This window comes from Otolemur garnettii, unplaced genomic scaffold (assembly GCF_000181295.1).
Source record: "Otolemur garnettii isolate 467f Iridium unplaced genomic scaffold, OtoGar3 scaffold00001, whole genome shotgun sequence".
NCBI classification, from domain to species: Eukaryota; Metazoa; Chordata; class Mammalia; order Primates; family Galagidae; genus Otolemur; species Otolemur garnettii.
The window spans coordinates 32,350,223-32,374,590 of record NW_003852396.1 but is presented as its reverse complement, the minus strand read 5'-3'; the positions used below and the strand labels follow the sequence as shown (position 1 = coordinate 32,374,590).

General features: G+C 35.6%; 2 protein-coding genes and 1 pseudogene across 2 annotated transcripts; all 3 read right to left on the bottom strand.

The window, feature by feature from the left end:
• Positions 1–258: 258 nt before the first annotated feature.
• LOC100942337 (olfactory receptor 52A5-like) lies at positions 259–1,227 on the bottom strand. Its single transcript, XM_003781413.1, has one exon. The coding sequence runs from the start codon at positions 1,225–1,227 to the stop codon at positions 259–261; it is 969 nt and encodes a 322-aa protein (XP_003781461.1).
• A 9,278-nt stretch (positions 1,228–10,505) lies between these two features.
• On the bottom strand, positions 10,506–11,449 carry LOC100942017 (annotated as a pseudogene).
• Positions 11,450–23,048: 11,599 nt separating this feature from the next.
• LOC100941701 (olfactory receptor 52A1-like) lies at positions 23,049–23,993 on the bottom strand. Its single transcript, XM_003781412.1, has one exon. The coding sequence runs from the start codon at positions 23,991–23,993 to the stop codon at positions 23,049–23,051; it is 945 nt and encodes a 314-aa protein (XP_003781460.1).
• Between the last annotated feature and the right edge of the window lie 375 nt (positions 23,994–24,368).

Sequence of the window (24,368 nt, the reverse complement as noted above, 5' to 3'; positions counted from 1 at the left end):
ATAGTTGAGTCAAAAATCAAGCCTAGATCTGTTAGATTGCCATATTTATGTGTTTAATCTTTTCACCACACTCTTTTCTTTGATAGACTGTCTTGAGAACAGGGACTGCATGAACCTCATTTTGTTCTTTAATAGCTTTCCTTAATATGTGGTACAATTACACATATTTTAATCATTCACATTTAAGTTAATCATACATATTTTAACACGTTTTCATCTTAAACTTAGGTTTAAATAAGTAAGTGTATATTTTGTTTCTTACATAATTCTTTCTGGACTATTGCTGAACGTCAGGTTTCGAATGCAAATGTGAGCAAGTTGCCTGCGGATCTCCTTGGTCTTCATGCCATAGACAATGGGGTTAAGGGCAGCGGGCACAAGCAAGTAGAGTGTAGACAAGATGATGTGGACATAAGGTGGTACATGGCCAAAACGATGGCTAAAGAAAGAAAAAAAGGCAAGGATATAAAACTCTAGGAAGACAATAATATGAGGAATGCAAGTGTTGAATGCTTTGCTCCGTGCCTCCTTCTGGGGAAGACCAAAAACAGCTTGAAAAATGAGAACATAGGAGATGAAGACAAAAATCATGTCAAAACCTAGAATTGCAAAAGCCACAAAGAGCCCAAATGCTTTGTTCATATGAACATCATCTGCAGCCAGTTTGACCACAGCCATGTGCTCACAGTAAGAATGGACAATAACGACAGAATAGAAATGATGCAGTCGTTTGAGGAGAATGGGTAAAATTCCAACAAGCACTGTTGCCCGCATTGCCACCATCAGCACCACCCGAAATACAAACAAAGGTGTGAGGATGGAGGTGTGCCTCAAAGGATCACAGATGGCAACATAACGGTCAAAGGCCATCGCCAGCAGGATGCCAGATTCCATGCCCTGAAAAGCATGAATGAAGAAGAGTTGGGTGAGGCAGACATCAAAATCCATTAAGCAAGAGCCAAACCAGAAGATGGCCAACATTTTAGGAGCGATGGTTACACAGAGACCTAGGTCAGTGGCTGCCAATACTGCCAGGAAGATGTACATGGGTTCATGGAGACTGCGTTCTGTAGAGATAATGATTAGCAAGAAGATGTTCCCCAGCAGGGCCACCAGGAACAGACCAAAGATGGGAAAGCCAATCCAAAACTGCACGTGCTCCAGTCCAGGGATCCCTATCAGGATCAATGTCGTTGGGTTCAGATATGACATGTTGGTGGGTCCCATGAGGCTTGGAAATTCTTTACTATTGGTTTTGATACTTCTTCAGAGAAAATCCATGGAGGAAAAGAAAGAAGGACTCGTTCCTTGTATTCCCTCTCATAGCACTAAAAACATGGATGGAAAAATGACCATGTGACTGATTCTTTGGGCACAATTTACATCAGCATCAGATCAGAGCTCTTGGAGATCTTTTTCTAAATCCAACACTGGTATGTGCTTTTGTGGTAGAGAAATAGAAGCCAGTGTTTATCACCTAGAAATTGTAGAGATGGAAATTGTGATTCTAAGAGCACTGATTCTGCTAGTCTTCTCATATGGTGTCACAGATTCATATTTTTTGTTCACATACATGACCAAACTCCACACATATTTTTAGTTTAGGCAAAATTCCCTGTGACACTTGAAGTCAGAATGGAGATCCTTAATCCCATGACCCCTGCGTCCAATTAGCAGAAAGATCAAATCCTTAATCCCATGACCCCGTCCAATTAGTTGAAAGCTCAGAATCTTCAGGCACTGGCAGCTTCACCCTATCTTTCTCTTTTCTCTGATTTAGGGGTTAATATACCTCCCCTTATGTCTTAGAAGTTGACTTTCAGGTGTGGGAGTGAGGATAATTGTTCTTTCTACAAATATCACTTGAAATGCAGGATAATCATTGTAGTTCTAGGAGACAACATGTAGGAGTTACTCTTTTGCTAGTAGTGGCTAAGCATGCTTAATTCACTAAATTAATTCTGATCCATGACTTTTCAAAGTGGATGTGCAAACAAAATCAGATAGAAAATGATGTAAGTACTCATCAATCTTGAATGCCTCAGTGAACGAAGTCACTGTGGCAGGAGGACCAGACAACAAACTACTTAGGACATTAGGCTGCTTCCCTGTTTTACCCTTTCTACACATATCCTGTCCCTTCTGGGAAAACTACACAGACACACACACACTTTGCACACTACAGACTGTACATTTTTATTATTAAATTTATTATATACCAAGCAGTGTAGAATTACATTTTTTATAAAAATTAGAAGAGGATCTTCGAAACCTGATTCTTATCCTACTCTTGCTACTGGTTAACTTGGTTCGTGTCCACTATGTTTTCTTTACATACAATTCAAAAGATAGTACTCAATTACTTCTGCATGTTGCCATTTCTTAATGACACCAATCTAGTCCTTGTCTTATCTTGCTCATAAAAAATAAATAAACAACAAATAATAACAAAGAAAACTTTTCCATAAAAAGAAAATGTACACACTAAAGGGAAATATGTTACTGAGAGATACAGGATTAAGATAACCTTATTCACCATTCTTTCTACTTACTCTTAAACTTCACTGCAATTAATAATAAAAACCCTTAACAATGTATAAATTCTAATACATAGAGAAGAACTTACCCAGGTAAACAAATAAGTAGCTAGAACATAAAGACAACACATGAAACAGCCTTTCCTTCCAGATTATCAACTTGGGAAGGGATTAGGAGAGAACTGTCTTTAATCATCTACCTTTAGCTCTTTCAGTTTTTGCTTTTCTGAAGGTCTGAGATGATCCCAGGGCAATCCTGGCCACTAGAGAAGTCATTACCTTTCTGAGACTTATCCCTATTTTGTAGGAGAAAGATATTCATTACTTGAAAGTACATAGCCACAAAGCAGTCAGTTATTCATGAGAAGGTGTTTCTAAGAAATGAAAATCAGGAAATATCAAACCATAAGTTTCTCTCAGAGCATCATGGACCTGACATCATTTGGAATATAAAAGAGAATCTGAGAAATGAAGAATATGTCTATTGATTAGGATGCTGGAAGACAGTCCTTTGGTCAACTGTTTGGCCTGTCACCAGGCTTACAGAGTAGAGAAACAAAACAGGACCTTTTATCTTTGCAAATAGCTGCAACTCCCATACCTATAATAGCTACTGTTATTACTATCAGTGCCACTAAATTTATTTTATTAGAGCACTTTACAGATTCCAAAACAAAAAGGAACATTGTAAGTGATTAGGAGGAAAATACTTCAGACTGTTCCTATTGTTTAGGCCAGTTTGAGAACACATTACTCTCTGCCTTGCTCAACATTGTTATCCCCCTCAGCAATATTTATGGAATTTGATGGTGACTACTTGCGCAACTCTACTATCAGAGTATTCTACTGAGGATCTCGAGGTGATGAGTTTCACCATCATCTGAGGACCTGGAGTTGTGTTCCAGTGTAGGTATGTAGCTACACATAACACAAATACTCTTTACTGAGAATACAAAACACCTGGTTGGATAAATACTTCATGAAACAATAGAAAAAAATTCAATAGTGTTCTTGTTATTGCTAGCTGATAGAACTTACCTAGGATTTTTTATGGACATTCTCCATACAACTTCTGTTTGAGAAGTTTAGTTCATATAATGTATGGACAAGATTATAAAAGAAAAGAAACTTTTTTAAAATTTTGGAGTCCCCTCCCCTAGGATTCTGGGTAATCTGACTATTTTCCATATGCAACCATTTGTTGTCTGAAAATACTGCATTTAACACAGCTTTTTCTAAATAAACTAACAACCTACCACTCTTGGAGCATTTAGCAGAATGATGAGTTCATCTAGAATTAAAGAATAGAACAATATAATTCTTGAACAATGACTTAGTGAAAAAGATCAGATGAACCAGTTCAGGGAAAGAAAAATCTAAGGCTGCTAGAAAGGTAAAAGATTCTTCCAAGGTTTAAGGTTTTGTATAGTAATATAAGAAAAACAAAAATTGTGACCCTTTTTTGAAGTAACTGATTATCTGGATATGGCAGCAATAACAGTTTTATTGTCCAGGAGCCAGAAATTCTGTCTTACTGTCAGAGAATATTATACGTACCATCATATAAAATGACTTCAGATACACAAACAATTAACCAACTTGTTAATATGGAAGAGATGTTGTGGACATAATTCCCCTCATTTATGACTTAGTGGTTACTCACTTTTAGGATCAAAGTCCCAAAGAAGAATTGAGGAAGAAAATGTGTGTTGAAGACTTATTTTCTCTATTTCTGGACCATTGAATGACCTCGTCCATGAAGACAGACATAGCTGAGCTGATGTAAATGATAATACTATTGATGCAGATGATGGTCACAGTCCAAGGCAAGCCATGATATTTAATTGAAGATGGAAAATGTGCCTGTGAAGCTATAGACCAACAGGCTTTGGGTTTCACCCATACTAGGAAGTACCTGAGGGCCCCCTTCATGAGCTGGTTAAAGCTGATATACTGGTAAATACCAGCTAACAGGGTTAGGGGAGCTGGTAGTCAGTCCTGCCTACCACATGTATCTATAAGTGGTTCAGGATTCTGAAGATACGGAGTTCACTTTTATTCCACCAGATCACCAGCTAATGAACAATCCCCTGAGGGAGAATTTCTCTGTGCCCACCTGAGAGATAAGAATTTTCGGAGGCATCTAGAGTTCAATAAAATCTGCAATAACTATATTAGGAGTTAAACTCAGGTGATGTTCTGGGGCGACAGTGGTAATATTGGTGGTACATGCAGAAACAGTGTGGTATGATCCAAAAACCTGCACAGAATCTCCTTTGGCTACCTGTGTTCTCTATTACTGTATGGTCATACAGTAAGAGACTGGTAAAGAAGACATAGAAAAGCTCAAAATGAAAGACTATTACTTCCTGTTTTAAAAGTTAAAGCTTGAAGGATATTAATATTTTGTGATTTGGGGACTGGAAGATGATTGTATTCTAAGACTTGATAAAACCCCAACTTTATGGACTTTGATACATTTACCATTTTTTGGAAAGTGATAGCTGTTACATTGTCCTATGGTTTGAAGCATTAACTTTTTAAAAATGATATTCATCATAAACTTATGATACCTGATATTACAAGAGATTAGGGGCCTAGACAAACCGGCCAAATATTATAATAAGCTGATTGATTAGACAATATCAATAACCCATTAGATGATACAAATGCTTATGATCAATGATACTATCTGTTTTAAATTTAAGATATTAATGAAAGATCATAAGGTGGAGGCCAGGAAGTTGCAATCCCAGACAGCACAACAGGATTTCTTGAGGCCAAGATTTCAGGGTCACATTGGCATGTGCCTGTCATCCTAGTTACTTGAGTGGCTGAGGTGGGAGGATTGCTTGAGCTCGAAATTTGAGGTCAAAGTGAATTAAGATTTCACCATTGAAGTCCATCCTTGGTGCCAGAGCAAAAGCCTGTCTCTACCAAAAAAAAAAAAAAAAACATGATGTATAAAACTTAAAAATGAAAGGTAGCCAAAATTTTCGTTTGTTTCCCAAAACAGAAATCTATAAAAGAAATGTCTCAAAGGCCTCAAAGTCTATTCTCATAAAAACAACTACATAAGGACCCATAGCCACATAACTGTATTACCAGGCCTCATTTCTTATTGTAAGAAAAAAAAAAGTTGATAAATTGCAGCAGATCAGAAATTCTATGAAGGAATTGTGATTACAATGTGGTAAGCCTTGACTTTGGGCCTGCATAGTGTGCTATCTCTACTAATTGATGTTTTCCTTTCTTGTGAAGCCCTAAAATCATTCTCATGGGATACACCAAGATATGCGCTAGCTCTTAAGCTGTATAGAGTAAGGAAACCACGTTGATTCCACAACCGCCATGTAATTATTACTTATTTACACATAAAATGTGACCAGGACGATCTTAAAGCTCTCTTCAGCTTGACCAAACCTTAGATCATCATCTTCCCAACACAAGGCTCTTGATCTCTCTTTCCCTAGAACATTCCCTAAGAAAATTTATAAATGTGTACTCTTTCTTGGTCTATTTGAGATGTAAATCTTTTGAAAACCTCTTGAGAGGTTTATAATACAGGAATCTTTTCCAAAAATCTGGAGGTCATCTCTTTGAAACATAGTCATGAAGGGGGATAGTATACCTGTCTCCCAATCTCTGTACCAGGCATGGTAGTTCCCTAACTTGGGTGGGTATCTTGCTCTATGTTGTGCATGTCCAACCTCATGCCATGAATATAAGAAAATGTTTACTTTTCTTTGAGTTAAGGAAATTAGTAAGCAGAGATAGCCTACAATCCTCAGACCCCAACTCTTAAAAACTCTTTGTCCCTTGGTTTAAGTGAAGCTGCCTATTCAGACTTGGTCTGCATTTTCTCTCGAATTGCTAGCAACAGTAGAAGAATAAAGTCAGCTTGTGCTTGCTCATATCATGTTATGTGATTTTTTTAAAAAAGATTTGTCCCTTAAAGCACTGTAGAGAAAATGTGTGAATGTTTTGTCGTTTATGTGGGTGATGACTGCTGTGAGTATTGCATTCACTAAAGGTAAATGTCTGACACTATCCTGCTTGCAAGCTGTGTTTCAAATGCATTTACCAACAACTCTATAAATATTTTCCATCAAACTGTGCTGATTAATGATTGATTGTCTCTCAGCTCCAAGTTCATTCCTTTTCCTTTCTCTGTAAAAATGTACTATTGGCCCCCTACGTATTTTATTCTTTGCTTCTTGGTTCCTATTATTTATTCCCTCAAAAGTTTGTGTGCCATCTCTGTAGCCTCTTGCCATTCTTGCCCTCTCCCCACTACCATACTTCTGCAGAGCACAAGGCACAAAGGACTCTGTGGCCAGAAGCTTTCTCTGAAAATTATGGGCTACATTTTCTGGCAGCCAGGAGGGCCTATTTCTCACAATTTTCACTGGTGTAGCATCACAGCCATTTTTCTGTTTTCCAACAGCCCAAGTTTGCTTCTTTTCTAATGAGATCTAGATTTCAGATCAAGAGAGGGGAGTTTCATTGTTGGGTTCTCTATCTCACACCTGAGGTAGTGGCTATTTTGTTCATCTTATACTTCTATAACTTTTAGAGTTCTCTTCACCAATCTTCCATTACAGGTAATAATTATTCAAATTAAGCTTTGTTTGTCCAAAGTATGGCTTTTCTCTCTTCATTGGATTAAGAATGATACTCAAATAAATCATGTTGTGGGAAAAGATGGAAGTAATTATGTGTGTGGACTTTTAATGAATACTTTGAAATATTTACAAAATACCATTGAAATGTATAAAGAGATGAATTCAGCTGAGTTGTTTGCAATGAAAAAAAATATTTTTAACTAGCAAATTTCTTGTGTTTGAACTGTCACGACACTGTGTTTCATAGAGTTAGTATGACTAGGACAGTAGGATGTTAGCTTTCTATATTCACTTCTAGATGTTTCAGTTTTTAAAAGGAAATGTTAGTATACTTTGTGCTTATTATCTGTATAATTGACCTATACTTTTTATGCTAGTTTTGATAGCTAGCACAATGTCAACTGACTGAGGAGAATATGCTCAGATAGCTGGTAAACATCTCTTTGTGTACCTGTGAGAATGTCTTTGTAAAAGATTAGTGCTCAAATCAATAAATTGTCTAAAGAAGATCACACTCATCAATGTAGGTGGGTATCATACTATCTTCTGAGGGCCTGAAAAATAATAAAAATGTGGAATGGGGTAAATTTACTGCTCTACTTGAGCTAAGACATCCATTTCTTCTTTTCCTCAGGCTTTTGGACTCACACCTGGACTTATTGATCTACTGAATCTCAGGCCTTCAAATTCAGTGTGAATTATACTACCAGATTGTGAAACTTCCAGCTTCCACAATCACATGAAGCAATTCCTGTAAAAAATGTCTCTCTCTCTCCTGGAATGTGAGACACGTGTGTGTGTTTGTATATCATATATTGTATATTATATGTATATACACACACATATGTGTACAGATATCTACTGGATATGTCTATATAGATGCATGTAACAGATCTAGCTTTAATAGATCTATCTCCTTTTCATTCTACTATCTGGGGAGCCCCAACATGCCATTTCATTGCTGACTCAAAAAATAAAACATTTTATAAACATCAATAAATTACTTTTTGAATTTGGTTACTTTTCAAAATTTAAGTGTATGTTTTGCTTAAAAACTCACCGATAATAGTAAGCATACAGCACAAAGAATTCCAGAACTGAATGATTTCTGAAACCTAGCAATAACTTCCCCCAGCTGTTTTGGGATATATGGTTCTATAGGAAAATTTGATTATTATTAAGATGATGATAGGGATGTGGCTATTGGTATCTAAGAAATAATGCAGAAGAACAGGAATTGTTCTGAGGCTAAAGACATGAGCAGAAACTTCAGCATCTAATTCTTGCTAGGAATGGATTGGATAGGTTTCAAATCCTGACAATGTAGAGGGACTTTTTTTCTGAAACTCAGCAGAGCCGTGCTCGGGATTACAAACCTGAGCACTGTTTACTCTTCTAACAAGGATCACATTCTAGAAGGAAGGGCTACTTCACGACAGTAAGGGGAAAATTTAAGGACATGGTCTCACAAAACGTGAAATCTTCTCTTGATGTCATCAACGTGATCCATTGATCCTCTCTTTTTTCTGTCAAAGAAAAGTTAACCATTTTATAAGAAAGATAATTTCATCCAGGGAATTTATAACTTCTCTATTAATAAATTTTAGTGCATGATAAAAATTATACAATATGTAGAAAATCTTATTTATTGCTATTTATAATTGCTATTTTTAAATTACATGACAGTATCTAATTTGTGACCAATATAAATTGCAAATAGAAATAGTTTTATTTCTCCTTTCCGTTTTCCTCATCTCCCCTGTTGTCTTTTCTTATTACACTGCCTAATATTTCAAACACAATATGGAAGTGGTGGGAGCAGATATCCTGGGATTATTCCTGAATTGGGGGAAACGTGTTTATTATTTTGCCTTAACTATGAAAGCACCATAGATTTTTCCGCGAATGTTTTTATGAATTTTATCCATGCTCTCTTGACTTTGCTAATGTTTCTAATATACTAATATGGCTACATGCTTTTTCTTACATGCCTTTTTGAATTGGGTTTACATTAGTAAATGTCAAATGTCAAAGCAATCTTTCACTTCTACATGCAGTGCATTTCATGATTTAATATTTAGTCATTTTTTTCTGCATTTGATTTGCCAACATTTTGTTAAGCAAGTGTATGTGTATTTTCATGAAAGATGTGGGTTTTGGTTATACCAACTTCATGATATGAACTTGGAGCTATTATTTCTTGTGCATTTACTTAAAAAACATTTTTTGAGATCAACCTTTTCTTCTTAAATGTTCATAATACATGTTCTTCTTACATAATTCTCAAGTGGAAGTAACTTAGATTTATGTGAACATTCTCATATAACATATTCGGTTGTTTTAGAGTAATATGGGTATTCTAATTTTATATGTCTTTTTTTAATTTTTGAAATTTACCTTTAAGAATTTTACTTATTTTATTTATGTTGTTGAATTCGTTGGCATAGATTCATTCATAATATTCCATTAGTGATGTTTTTAATGCAAGCACTGTGTAGTGATATAAATCATTTCTTTATGTCAGTGATTTGATTCTCTTTCTTTCTGTCTAGCTGTGTGATTTTTCCCAATCATTTGTTTATTTGTAATTGATTTCTGTTCTATCATTATAATATTCATTTGTCAATTTATTTGTGTTTAATTTTTTATTTACTCCCTTCTTGAGGTAAAAACAATTAATTTGTTTACATGCATAAAAAGCAATATAAAAAACATTGAATCTTGGAAATTTATTTAAAGGTCACACAAAAGTCTTGTAATGAGACCAAAAAAAAGAATCTTAATACATTTACAGTGTTTAAATTTTTCAAAGTATTCCCTGATTGCAATGAAACTAAATTAGAACTCAGTAGTTTATCAAAAATCCTTAAATATATGGAACTCAAGCAGCACATATTTCAATATATCATGAGTTAAAACAGGAGTCATCATAAATATTGGTCTTATTTAGTTCAATAAAAAGTAGTGTACAGAAAGTCAAAATGTGTAGAGTGCAGTAAAATTAAGGTAAAAATGCATATATTCTAAAATAAAAACTTTAAAAATCAATAACCAATGCTTCTTTATCAATATGTAAAAATTGCTGCAAATTAAATACAAAAAGTTAAAGAAAAAAAGTAATAAAGATTAAATTATAAGCCAAATATATTATTTATAAAGAGATACTATTAGTCTTAACCTGAATAGTTTCACATGTATACATAGTTTTGAAAATAATAATGAATGCCTTTAAAATCCAGGATGATTATGTGAAACACCCAAGATGAGCACATAGGTCCCAAACTGTCTTCATCACTAGGAAATAAAGGCCTTCTCCAAATGGCCATCATTTTCTAGACCATTGCTAAGATTCATGACTCAGAAGAAAAAGCTTTGCCACACGGTTACAAATTACCTTATTTTTTACACCATAGACAATAGGATTGAGTGCAGGTGGCACAAGGAGATAGATAGTGGACAAAAGAATGTGGGTAGAAGGGGCTACGTGTCCAAAACGATGGCTGAAAAAAGAGAAAAAGGCAAGAATATAAAATTCAAGGAAGACAAAAATATGAGCTGTGCATGTGTTAAATGCTTTAAGTCGGGCCTCCTTTTGTGGTAGACGAAAAACAGCTTGGAAAATTAGAACATAAGATACAAGGATAAAAACCATATCAAATCCAAGGATGGTAAAGCCCACAAAGAGGCCACATATCTTATTGACTAGAATGTCTTCTGCAGCCAGCTTCACCACAGCCATGTGTTCGCAGTAAGAGTGGGCAATGTGAATGGAATGGAAAACATGCAGTCTTTTGATTAGACAGGGTAATAGGCCGACCAGCACTATAGCTCGAATTGCCACCACCACAATCATGCGACCCAGAATAGAAGGGGTGAGGATGGAGGTATGCCTCAAAGGATCACAGATGGCAACATAGCGGTCAAAGGCCATCGCAAGCAGGATGCCAGATTCCATGCCCTGAAAAGCATGAATGAAGAAGAGTTGGGTGAGGCAGACATCAAAATCCATTAAGCAAGAGCCAAACCAGAAGATAGCCAACATTTTAGGAGCGATGGTTACACAGAGACCTAGTCAGTGGCTGCCAATACTGCCAGGAAGATGTACATGGGTTCATGGAGACTGCGTTCTGTAGAGATAATGATTAGCAAGAAGATGTTCCCCAGCAGGGTCACTAGGCACAGGCCAAAGATGGGAAAGCCAACCCAAAACTGCAGGTGCTCCAGTCCAGGGATCCCAATCAGGATCAATGTCGTTGGGTTCAGATATGACATGTTGGTGGGTCCCATGAGGCTTGGAAGTTCTTTACTATTGGTTTTGATACTTCTTCAGAGAAAATCCATGGAGGAAAAGAAAGAAGGACTCGTTCCTTGTATTCCCTCTCATGGCACTAACAACATGGATGGAAAAATGACCATGTGACAGATTCTTTGGGCACAATTTACATCAGCATCAGATCAGAGCTCTTGGAGATCTTTTCCTAAATCCAACACTGGTATTTGTGACAGAGGAATAGAAACCAGTATTTATCACCTGGAAATTGTAGAGATGGAAATTGTGATTCTAAGAGCACCACTGATTCTGCTAGTCTTCTCATATGGCGTCACAGATTCACATTTTTTGTTCACATACATTACCAAACTCCAGACATATTTCAGTTTAGGCAAAATTCCCTGTGACACTTGAAGTCAGAGTGGAGATCCTTTATCCCAGGACCCCGTCCAATTAGCTGAAAGCTCAGAATCTTCAGGCACTGGGGTCCTGACCCTATTTTTCCCCTTTCTCTTACTTAAGGGTTAAAATACCTCCCCTTATGTCTTAGAAGTTGGCTTTCATGTGTGGGAACGAGGATAATTGTTCTTTCTACAAATATCACTTGAAATGCAGGATAATTATTGTGGTTTAAGAAGACACCATGTAGGAGTTACTCTTTAGCCAGTAGTGACTAAGCATGTTTAATGCACTAAATTAATTTTGATCCATGACTTTTCAAAGTGGATGCATAGACAAATTTGGGTAGAAAATGGTGTAGGTACTCATCAATCTTGGAGAAAACAGAAAGTTGGTATGGAGATGTCAATTGGACTCTAAGGGACCATAAAACCTGGCTCATTAGATAACCCCTGTTGCTTAAATGCTTTGATGATAGTAATGTGTCTCCAATGCAAAAGGACAGAGCTCTGCTGTTTGTAATGGAGTTCAATATGACCTAGCATCCTTTTTGTGATTTTATTATTATCAGTTATCAATGAATAATTTGAGAAACCTATGGATATATTTTCCAACTTCATATTTATCCTAGATTTCTTCTTTTTTTTTAACACTTACCCATTCCATTTATTTGAAAAAGCCCTAGCTAAAGCTTGAAGAAAACTTATATACACTCTCATTTTTTTCAATAACTATTCTACAAGCTTAATCATTTATGAGCTTACAAAACTTTTATTCCTTCTTCCTTAATATTATGTCATAGCCACATATGTTGAATGGATAGGAAGTTTCACTCCATATGGGATTTTTTCTTTGAAAGGAAAGTAGAAGGGTTTCTTCTATAAAACAACATAAAAACACAGTGGTTCATAGCAGGGGGAATACATATGTGTGTATGAGCAGAAATTCCTCAATAAAAGAAAATATAAAATGTTATAATAGTTGGTGGAAAATAGGAGAGCTTGTTATGTGAGCTTCTGTAGCCAGACACATTAGTTCACTATGTCTAAATAAATGAAGAGATAAATATTAAAAATAAATTTATTTTCATGCCCGTAGGAAACAAAGTCAGGTAGAAGAAGTGGTAGATTCTCTAAAAGGGACTACTGATAAATATAAATATGTCCTGTTAAGATAAAATAAGCTGGTACTGACAGGGTCTAAAAGAGCCACAAATGATAATACATCTTAGATAATTATTTATAAAATGCCTGGTGATCTAAGGATGAAAGTGAAAATTAACCCAAGTCTCACCATAATAGGCAATAATGCATTAATCACATTATTTTTTTTCTATGTAATGTGGCATACAAAATCATGGTATCTGAATCTAGAAATATAAAATAATGTTTATTGCTGGTTCTACTTTTTACCTCACTATAAATGGGGCAGTATTATCAGTTAGCTTATTGCATTGTTGGGAGAATTAAATACGATTCTATAGGAAAGTGTCAGTACGAAGCATGTAAAAGAGCAAGCACTTAGTGTCTGGGATCCAGTTATTGCTTGTCGGAGCCTGTAGTGAAATTCTGTTGAGTACAGAGATATATTACTGGTTTCTTGAGAAAATATAAAACAAAGTACAACTATAGCCCAGGATAGGAAAGAAGCGGAATTGGAGGAGAGGGGAGGGGGCAGGTTTGATAGAGGAAGGGTAAATGGTGGGACCACACCTATGGAGCATATTGCAAGGGTATAAGTCAAATCTATCAAGTATAGAACATAAATGTCTTAACACAATAATTAAGTAAATGAGCTGAAAGCTATATTGATTAGTTTGATGTAAGCACTTCAAATTATATAAACAATCCACACATTGTACCCCACAAATGCTTAAATGTATTCATGATCTATGTGTATGTGAGTTAATAAAAGGAAAAACATATGAAAACAAAGAAAATTTTCTGAATAAAGAATCAATAAAACTTCATTAGATGAATTTTCTAGAGCTGAATGTATTTCTTACATCAAATCTCTAAGACCAGATATTCATGTAAGCGGGACAATGATCACTGTCACAACAGAAAATCAACATCTCATTCACAAACATTGGTAGATTTAACAAATTTCACTTATGTAAACAAATTTGGCCATTTCACCTGACAAGTAATCATATCCTTCTATAAAATGTTAGTAGGTACGTGAAAAAGTATATATATATATATATGTATAAAACTGATTTATTTTAAAGAGAGTATATTTTAAAAGTAATTTCTGTGGCAGCATAGACATGCATTCTGTGGAACTTAGCTTTCAATGATAATCAGATCAAATATGTTCATTCCTGAATGGAAGAGAAGGAGAAAGAAATAAAATTATTTCTTAATTAGAGATAAAGTGTATGAGTAAAGAAGATTGGGTTTCAAGGGATGGGACCTGAACTGAGGTCACTGTGGCAGGAGGACCAGTAACAAACTACTTAGGATAGTAGGCTGCTTCCCTGTCTTATCCTTCCACACAAATCCAGTCCCTCCTGGACAAACTACACAGATACATAAGTACTTTGCAAACTACAGACTGTACCTTTTTATTATTAAATTACTATAAACCAAGCAATGCTAGAATTATATTGTTTATAAAAATCAGGAGAGGATCTTTGAAACCTGATTCTTATCCTGCTCTTGCTGGTTAACTCGGTTTGTGTCCACTAACTTTTCTTTACATACAATTCAAAAGATAGTACTCAATTACTTTTGCATTTTGCCATTTCTTAATGACACTAATCTAGTCCATGTCTCATATTGTTCATAAAAAAATAAATAAATGACAAACAAACAAACAATAACAAAGAAAACCTGGGGTCCATAGAAAGAAAATGTACACAGCAAAGGAAATTTGTTACTGAGAGATACAGGATTAAGATAATCTTATTTACCATTCTTTCTACTTACCCTTAAATTTTACTGCAATTAATAATAAAAACACTTAACCACATACGAATTCTAATACATGGAGAAGAACTTACCCAGATAAACAAATAAGGAGCTAGAATATAAAGGCAACACATGAAACAGCCTTTCCTTCCAAATTATCAATTTGGGAAGGGGTTAGGAGAGAAGTGTCTTTAATCATCTACCTTTAGCTCTTTCAGTTTTTGCTTTCCTGAAGATCTGAGATGATCCCAGGGCAATCCTGGCCACTAGAGAAGTCATTACCTTTCTAAGACTCATCCCTATTTTGTAGGAGAAAGATATACATTACTTGAAACTACATAGCCACAAAGCAGTCAGTTATTTATGAGAAGGTGTTTCTAAGAAATGAAAATCAGGAAATATAAAATCTCAAGTTTCTCTCAGAGCATCATGGACCTGACATCATTTGGACTATAAAAGAGAATCTGAGAAATGGAGAATATGTCTATTGATTGGGATGCTAGAAGACAGTCCTTTTGTCAACTGGCCTATCACCAAACACTATGTTACGGAGTAGAGAAACAAAACGGGACCTTTTATCTTTGCAAATAGCTGCAACTCATATAGCTATAATAGCTACTGTTATTATTAGTAGTACCATTAATTTTTTTTATATGGTTTCTGGCAGAGGCTCAATTTAAACTCATCAACTGCAGTATATGGCGATGGCGCCCTACTCCTTTGAGCCACAGTCACCACCCACCACTAAATTTCTTTTATTACAGCACATTACATATTCCAAAACAAAAAGTAACATTTTATGTCCTTAGGAAGAAAATACTTTAGACTGTTCCTATTGTTTAGGCCAGGTTGAGAACACATTACTCTCCATTTTGTTCAGCTTTGCTACCCCCGCCTTAGAAATATTTATGGAATTTGATAGTGACTACTTGTGCAACTCTACTATCAGAGTATTCTACTGAGGATCTCTAGGTGATGAGTTTCACAGTCATCTGAGGACCTGGAGTTATATTCCAGTGTAGGTATGCAGCTACACAATATAAATGCTCTTTACTGAGAATAAAAGACACCTGGTTAGATAATTACTTCATGAAACAATAGAAAATAATTCAATAGTGTTCTTGTTATGGCTAGCTGATAGAACTTTGTGAGGATTTTTTATGGACATCCTTTATGCAACTTCTGTCTGAGAGGTTCAGTTCATATAATGTATGGACAAGATTATAAAAGAAAAGAAACTTCTTTTAAATTTTGGAGCTCCCTCCCCTAGAATTCTGGGCAATATATTTTCCATATGTAAGCATTCGTTGTCTGAAAATATCGCATTTTACAGAGCTTCTTGTAAATAACCTAACAACCTACCACTCTTGGAACATTTAGCAGAATGATGACTTGATCTAGCAATGTGGCAGGCTTAGTGAAAAAGATCAGATGAACCAGTTCAGGGAAGGTAAATTCCAAGGCTGCTAGAAGGGTAAAAGATTCATCCAAGGTTTAATGTTTTATATAATAATATAAGAAAAAGAAACAATGTGACCCTTTTTTGAAGCAACTGATTATCTGGATGTGGCAATAATAACAGCTTATTGTCTAGGAGCCACAAATTCTGTCTTATTGTCAGAGAATAGTACTATGTACCATCATGTAAAATGACTTCAGATACGCAAACAATTGACTAACTTGTTAATATTGAACAAGTTCCCCTCATTATGACTTAGTGATTACTCACTTTTAGAATCAAAGTCCCGAAGAAGAACTGATGAAGAAAATGAGTACTAAAGACTTATTTTCTCTATTTATGGACCATTGAGTAACCTTTTCCATAAAGAAAGACATAACTGAGCTGATATAAATGATAACACCATTAATGCAGATGATGGTCTCAGTTCAAGGCAAGCCATGATATTTAATTGAAGATGGAAAATGTGCCTGCGAAGCTATAGACCAACAGGCTTTGGGTTTCACCCATACTGGGAAGTACCTGAAGGTCCCCTTCATGAGATAGTTAAAGCTGATACACTGGTAAATACCAGCTAAAAGGGTTAAGGGAGCTGGTAGTCAGTCCTGCCTACCACATGTATCTGTGATTGGTTCAGGATTCTGGAGATGCTGAGTTCACTTTTATTCCACCAGATCACCAGCTAATGGACAATCCCCTGAGGGAGGACTTCTCTGTGCCCACCTGAGAGATCAGAGTTTTGGAGGCATCTAGACTTTAATAAAAGTTGCAATGACTATATTAGGAGTTCAACTCAGGTGATGTTCTAGGGGTGACAGTGGTAATATTGGTGGTGCAGAAACCGTGTGGTATTATCCAAGAACCTGCACAGAATCTCCTTTGGCTACCTGTGTTCTCTCTTACTGTGTTATCATACCTTAAGTGATTGGTAAAGAAAACATGGAGAACCCCCAAATGAGAGGCTATTGCTGTTTTAAAAGTTCAAGCTTGAAGGATATAAATATTTTAGGATTTGGGGACTGGAAGAGTATTGTATTTTAAAACTTGATAAAATCCCAACTTTATGGAGTTTGATACATTTCCCATTCTTTTCTGAAAATGATAGATGTTAGATTTTCCTATGGTACAATGGGTTAGCTTTTTAAAAATGATATTCATCATAAACTTATGATACCTGATATTAAAAGCAATTGGGGGCCTAGACAAACTGGCCAAATACTTTAATAAGCTGATTGATTAGATAACATCAATGACCTACTAGATGATACAAATGCTATGATCTATGATATTATCTGTTTAAAATCTAAGATATTTATGAAAAGTGATAAGGTAGAGGCCAGGCAGCTACAATCCCAGGCCCAGACAGGAGGATCTCTTGAGGCCAAGACTTCAGGGTCATATTGGCATGCGCCTGTCATCCTAGTTACTTGGGCGGCTGAGGTGAAAGGATTGCTTGAACTCAGAAATTTGAGGTTAAAGTGAACTAAGATTTCACCATTGAACTCCTTGCTTGGTGCCAGAGCAAAAGCCTGCCTCTACCAACAAAAGAAAAAAAAAATGCATGATGTAGAAAAAATAAAAATAAAAACTTTGTTTCTAAGAAAACAATCTATAAAAGAGGAGTCTCAAAGGCCTCAAAGTCTATTCTCATAAAGACATTCATAAAAGGACCTATACCCACATAACTGTATTACCTGGCCTCATTTCTTATTATAAGAACAGAACTTCTATGAAGCAATTGTGATTATGATGTGGTAAGGCTTGAGTTTGGGCCTCCATAGTTTTGGGTCTCTATTTATTGATGTTTATCTTTCTCATGAAGCCCTAAATTTATTCTCATGGGATATGTGAAGATTTACACTGGCTCTTGAGGTCTATAGAGTTAGGAAACCATGTTGCTTCCACAACTGCCAAGTGATTGTTACTTATTTACACATAAAATGTGACCAAAAAGTTCTTAAGGCTCTCTTCAGCCTGATGAAACCTTAGATTATCATCCTCCCAACACTAGACTCTTGATCTCTCTTTCCCTAGAATATTCCCTTAGAAAATTTATAAATGTGTATTCTTTCTCAGTCTGAGATGTAAATCTTTTGAAAATCCCATGAGAAGTTTACGATACATGAATATTTTTGAAAAACCTGGGGATCATCTGTTTGAAACATAATCATGAAGGAGGATAGTTTTCCTGTCTTCCAGTGTGTGTGCCATGCAGGGTGGGACCATAACTTTGGTGAGTATCCTGTTCCAATTTGTGACACAACCTCACACCATGAATATATGAAAAAGTTTACTTTTCTTTGAGTTAAGGAAATTAGTAAGCAGAGATAGCCCACAATCCTCAAACCCTAACTGTTAATAACTCTTCCTCCCTTGGTTTAAGTGAAGCTACATATTCAGCCTTGGTTTGTATTTTCTCTCAAATTGCTAGCAACAGTAGAAGAAAAAAGTCAGCTTCTGCTTGCTCATCTTATACTATGTGATTTTTTTTTAAAGACATATCCCTTAAAGCAGAATATATCTGAGTGTTTTGTTATTTATGTGGGGTGAGGCCTGCAGTGAATATTGCATTCACTAAAGATAGATGTCTGACTCTATACTGCTTGCAAGCTGTGTTTCAAATGCATTTACCAACAACTCTACTATTTTCCATGCAAACTGTGCTGATTAATGATTGATTGTCTCTCAGCTTCATTGTCTTTTGCTTTCTCTGTAAAAATGAACTATGGCCCCTACATATTTTATTCTTTGCTTCTTAGTTCCTATGTGTTTGTTCCCCAGAAGTCTGTGTGCCTTCTCCAGTCTCCGTAACTCCTGTCATTCTTGCCCTTTCCCCAGTACCATACTTCTGCAGAGCACAAGGCACAGACGACTCTCTGGCCAGCCGCTTTCTTTGAAAATCATGGGCTGCATTTTCTGGCAGCCAAGAGGGCAGATGTCTTGCAATTTTTGCTGGTACAGCATCACAGCCATTCTTCTGTTTTCCAACAACCCAAGTTTGTGTCTTTTCTTATGACATCTAGGTTTCAGATCAAGAGAGGGAAGTTTCATTCTTGGGTACACTATCTCACACCTGAGGTAGTGGCTATTTTGTACATCTGATATTTATATATCTTTTAGAGTTCTCTTCACCTCTTGGTAGCCAATTCTTCATTATTCCAATCTCTTGTTACAAGTGATAATTATTTGAATTACGGTTTCTTTGTCCGAAGTGTGGTTTCTCTGTGTTCATTGGATTAAGAATGATACACGAATAAATAGTGTTGTAGAAAAAGATGGTAGTGATTATGTGTGTGGACTTTTAATGGACACTTTGAAATATTTACTAAATACTATTGAAATGTATAAACAGATGAATTCAGCTGAGTTACTTCTACTTGTTTGCAATGAAAAAAATATTTTAAACTCGCCAATTCCTGGTGTTTGAACTGTCACCACACTATGTTTCATAAAGTATGACTACAAGAGTATGATGTTAGCTTTCTAAATTCACTTCTAGATGTTTAAATTTTTTAAATGAAATGTTTAGTATACTTTGTGCTTATTGTCTGTATCATTGACCTATACTTTTTATGCTAGTTTTGATAGCCAGCACTATGTCAGCTAGGCTGATGATGCACAGATAGCTGGTAAACATTATTTCTTGGTGTACCTGTGAGAATGTCCCTGTAAAAGATTAGTGCTCAAATCAATAAATTGTCTAAAGAAGATCACACTCACCAATGTATGTGGGTATCATACAATCTATTGAGGGCCTAAAAATAATTTTTTAAAAGTGCATTAGGGGTAAATTCACTGTCTTGACTTGAGCTAAGACATTCATTTCTTCTTTGCTCAGGCTTTTAGATTCAGATCTGCAATTGCACTACTGGTCCACTGATTCTCAGGCCTTCAAACTCAGTCTGAATTATGCCAGCAGATTGTGAGACTTCCAGTCTCCATAATCACATGAAGCAATTCCTGTAAGAAATGTTTCTCGCTTATGAGATACATAAATGTTATAAATGTTTACGTATATATATATATATACACACATATATATACACATAGATATATATAGATATATATACATATATATGTTTATGTATTATATATTATATATACCTGCACATTCATGTAAATAGAGGTACATAAATGAACATGTGTATGCCAATAGACATAATAGATTTATGTAATAGATTTATCTGTAACAGATCTATGTCCTTTTTATTCTGCTCTCTGAAGAGCCTTAATATGCCATTTCATTGCTGATTCAACAAATAAAACATTTTACAAACAACTATGAATGCTTTTTAGAATTCAGTTACTTTTCAAAATTTAAGTGCATGTTTTGCTTAACAACTCACTGGTAATTGTAATTATATAGCACAAAGACTTGCAGAACTGAATGATTTATGAAACCTAGCAATAACTTTCTCCCACTGGTTTGGGATAGATGGCTCTACAGGGAAATTTGATTATGATTGAGATGATTATAGGGATGTGGCTTCTGGTATCTAAGAATAGTGCAGGAGTTGTTCAGAGGCTAAAGACATGAGTAGAAACTTCAGCATCTAATCTTTGCTAGAAATAGAGTGTGTGCATTTCAAGTCCTGACAATGCATAGGAACTTTTTTTCTGAGACTCCAGCAGAGCCATGCTCAGGATTACAAACCTGAGTACTATTTACTCTTCCAACAAGGATCACATCATGAAGTAAGGGCTACTTCATGACAGTAGGGGAAAATTTAAAGACATGGTCTCACAAAACCTGAAAACTCTTGATGTCATCAATGTGATCCATTGATTCTCTCTTTTTTCTATCAAAGAAAAGTTAACCATTTAAGAAAAAAGATAATTTCATCCAGGGCATTTATATCTTCTCATTAATAAATTTCCGTCCATGATAAAAGTATAAAATCTTATTTATTACTATTTTGTTTATAAATGTCATTCTTTAATTACATAACAGTACCTAATCTGTGACCAGTATCAATTTCAAATAGAAACAGTTTTACTACTGTTTACTTTCTGTTTTTCTTATCTGCCCTGTTGTCTTTTCTTATTATACTGGCTAATACTTCAAACACAATATGGAAGTGGTGGGAGCAGATATCCTGGGATTATTCCTGAATTTGGGGAAAAGTGTTCACCTTAACTATGAACTCACCATAGATTTTTCTTTGAATGCTTTTGTGAATTTTATCCAAGCTCTCTTGACTTTGCAAATATTTCTAATATACTCAGATGGCTACATGCTTTTTGTTACATGCCTTTTTGAATTGAGTTTACATTACCAAATATCAAAGCAATCTTTCACTTCTACATGCAGTGCATTTGATGATTTAATATTTAGTCATTTTTTCTGCATTTGATTTGCCAACATTTTGTGAAGCAAGTGTGTGTGTATTTTCATGAAAGTTGTGGGTTTTGGTTATCGAAGCTTCATGATTTGCACTGGGAGCTATTATTTCTCTTGCATTTACTTAAAAAATATTTTTTGAGATCAACTATTTTTTTGCTTATATGTTTTATGTAATTCTTAAGTGAAAGTAACTTAGATTTATGTGAATATTCTAATATAACATATTCTGTTGTTTTAGAGTAATAGGGATATTCTGATTTTTCTTTTAAGTTCTGAAATTTATGTTGTTTTTTTTTTTTTTTTTTTCCCGAGACAGAACCTCAAGCTGTCACCCTGGGTAGAGTGCCATGGTATCACAGCTCACAGCAACCTCCCACTCCTGGGCTCAAGCAAGTCTTCTGCCTTAGCCTCCCAAATAGCTAGAACCACAGGCACCCACTCTAACGCCCAACTATTTTTTGGTTGCAGCCATCATTGTTGTTTGGTGGGCCCCGGGCTGGATTCGAACCCATCACCTTAGGTGTATGTGACTGGTGCCTTAGCCACTTGAGCCACAGGCGCCAAGCCTGAAATTTATCTTTCAAGAATTTTACTTAGTTTATTTATGTTGTCGAATTCGTTGGCATAAATTCATTCACAATATTCCATCAGTGATGTTTTTAATGCACTGATGTTTTTAATGTATGTAGTAAATACATCATTTCTTTATGTTAGTGATTTGTTTCTCTTTTTCTCTGTCTATCTTTGTAATTTTCACCAATCATTTGTTTATTTTTAATTAATTTTTGTTCTATTATTATACTTTCCATCTGTCAATTTGTTTGTTTTTAATTTTTTGAGGTAGAAACAATTGATTTGTTTATATGTATAAAAAACAATAGAAGAAACATTACATAGTGGAAATTTATTTCAAAGTCACACAAAAATCTTACACAGAAGCAAAAAAAAAAAAAAACCCTGATTTTTAATACATTTTAAGTGTTTAAAATTTCCAAAGTATTCCCTGATTGCAATGAAATTAAATTAGAACTTAAAAGTTTATCAAAAATCCTGAACTAAATGAAACTCCAGCAGCACATACCTCAATATATCACCAGTTAACACAGAAGTCATAGTGAATTGGTCTTATTTAGCTCAATAAAAAGTAGGGTACAGAATGTCAAAATGTGTAAAATGCAATAAAATTAAGATAAAAGTGCATATATTCTAAAATAAAAACTTTAAAAATCAATAACCAATGCTTCATTATCAATAAGTAAAAATTAGTGCAAATTAATTACAAAAAGTCAAAGAAAAGAAGTAATAAGCATTAAATGAGAAGTCAAATATATTATCTGTAAAAATATACTCTTAGTCTTAACCTGAATACTTTTTACATCCACACATAGTTTTGAAAATAATAAATACCTTTAAAATCCTTGATGAGCACATAGGTCCCAAACTGTCTTCATCACTAGGAAATAAAGGCCTTCTCCAAATGGCCATCATTTTCTAGACCATTGCTAAGATTCATGACTCAGAAGAAAAAGCTTTGCCACACGGTTACAAATTACCTTATTTTTTACACCATAGACAATAGGATTGAGTGCAGGTGGCACAAGGAGATAGATAGTGGACAAAAGAATGTGGGTAGAAGGGGCTACGTGTCCAAAACGATGGCTGAAAAAAGAGAAAAAGGCAAGAATATAAAATTCAAGGAAGACAAAAATATGAGCTGTGCATGTGTTAAATGCTTTAAGTCGGGCCTCCTTTTGTGGTAGACGAAAAACAGCTTGGAAAATTAGAACATAAGATACAAGGATAAAAACCATATCAAATCCAAGGATGGTAAAGCCCACAAAGAGGCCACATATCTTATTGACTAGAATGTCTTCTGCAGCCAGCTTCACCACAGCCATGTGTTCGCAGTAAGAGTGGGCAATGTGAATGGAATGGAAAACATGCAGTCTTTTGATTAGACAGGGTAATAGGCCAACCAACACTATAGCTCTAATTGCCACCACCACTATTATGCGACCCACAATGGAAGGGGTGAGAATGGAAGCATGCCTCAAAGGATCACAGATGGCAACATAGCGGTCAAAGGCCATGGCCAGTAGAATGCCTGACTCCATGCACTGCAAAGTGTGGATGAAAAATAGCTGGGCTAGGCAGGCATCAAAGGCCATGGAGCAATTTTGGAACCAAAAAATGGTCAGCATCTTAGGAACAATGGCTGCACACAGTCCTATGTCCGTGGCTGCCAGCACAGCCAGAAATATGTACATGGGCTGGTGCAAACTACGTTCTGCAGGGATGATGATTAGTAAAATGACGTTTCCCAAAAGAGCCACCAGGCACACGGCAAAAAAGGGAAACCCAATCCAAAATTGCACGTGCTCTAGACCAGGAATGCCAATCAAGATTACAGTTCTGGGGTTCCAGTATGACATGTTGATGGATGCCATTGAGATTGGTAGTCTGTCGTCTCACCAGTGATTCTGATACCTAAAGAAGAAAACTTGGATGGAACATGAAAATGTTTCAGACCTTGCTCACATCCTACCATATTGTACCTTGAGCCAAATCAATTCAGCACTTTGAACGACTGCTTCTTAGATTCTGAGGTTTTGCCATACATACCAAGATAGAAAAAATAAACAATTATGTAAAATCCTTACTAGAGTCATGTAGGCAATAAATAATGTGAAAGTTTCAGGATTTCTGACTTAACTCTTGTGGCATGGAAGCTTGACAGTGAGAGCTCTGATCTTTTGTACATCCCATGACCTCTGCATTAGTTTTGCCCAAAAGTCAACAGTAAGTGTCTCTTTTTTATATAC

Bases quoted from the DNA above. Each gene is read 5' to 3' on its own strand.
- LOC100941701 (XM_003781412.1), bottom strand. From the start codon at position 23,993: ATGGCATCCATCAACATGTCATACTGGAACCCCAGAACTGTAATCTTG.
- LOC100942337 (XM_003781413.1), bottom strand. From the start codon at position 1,227: ATGGGACCCACCAACATGTCATATCTGAACCCAACGACATTGATCCTG.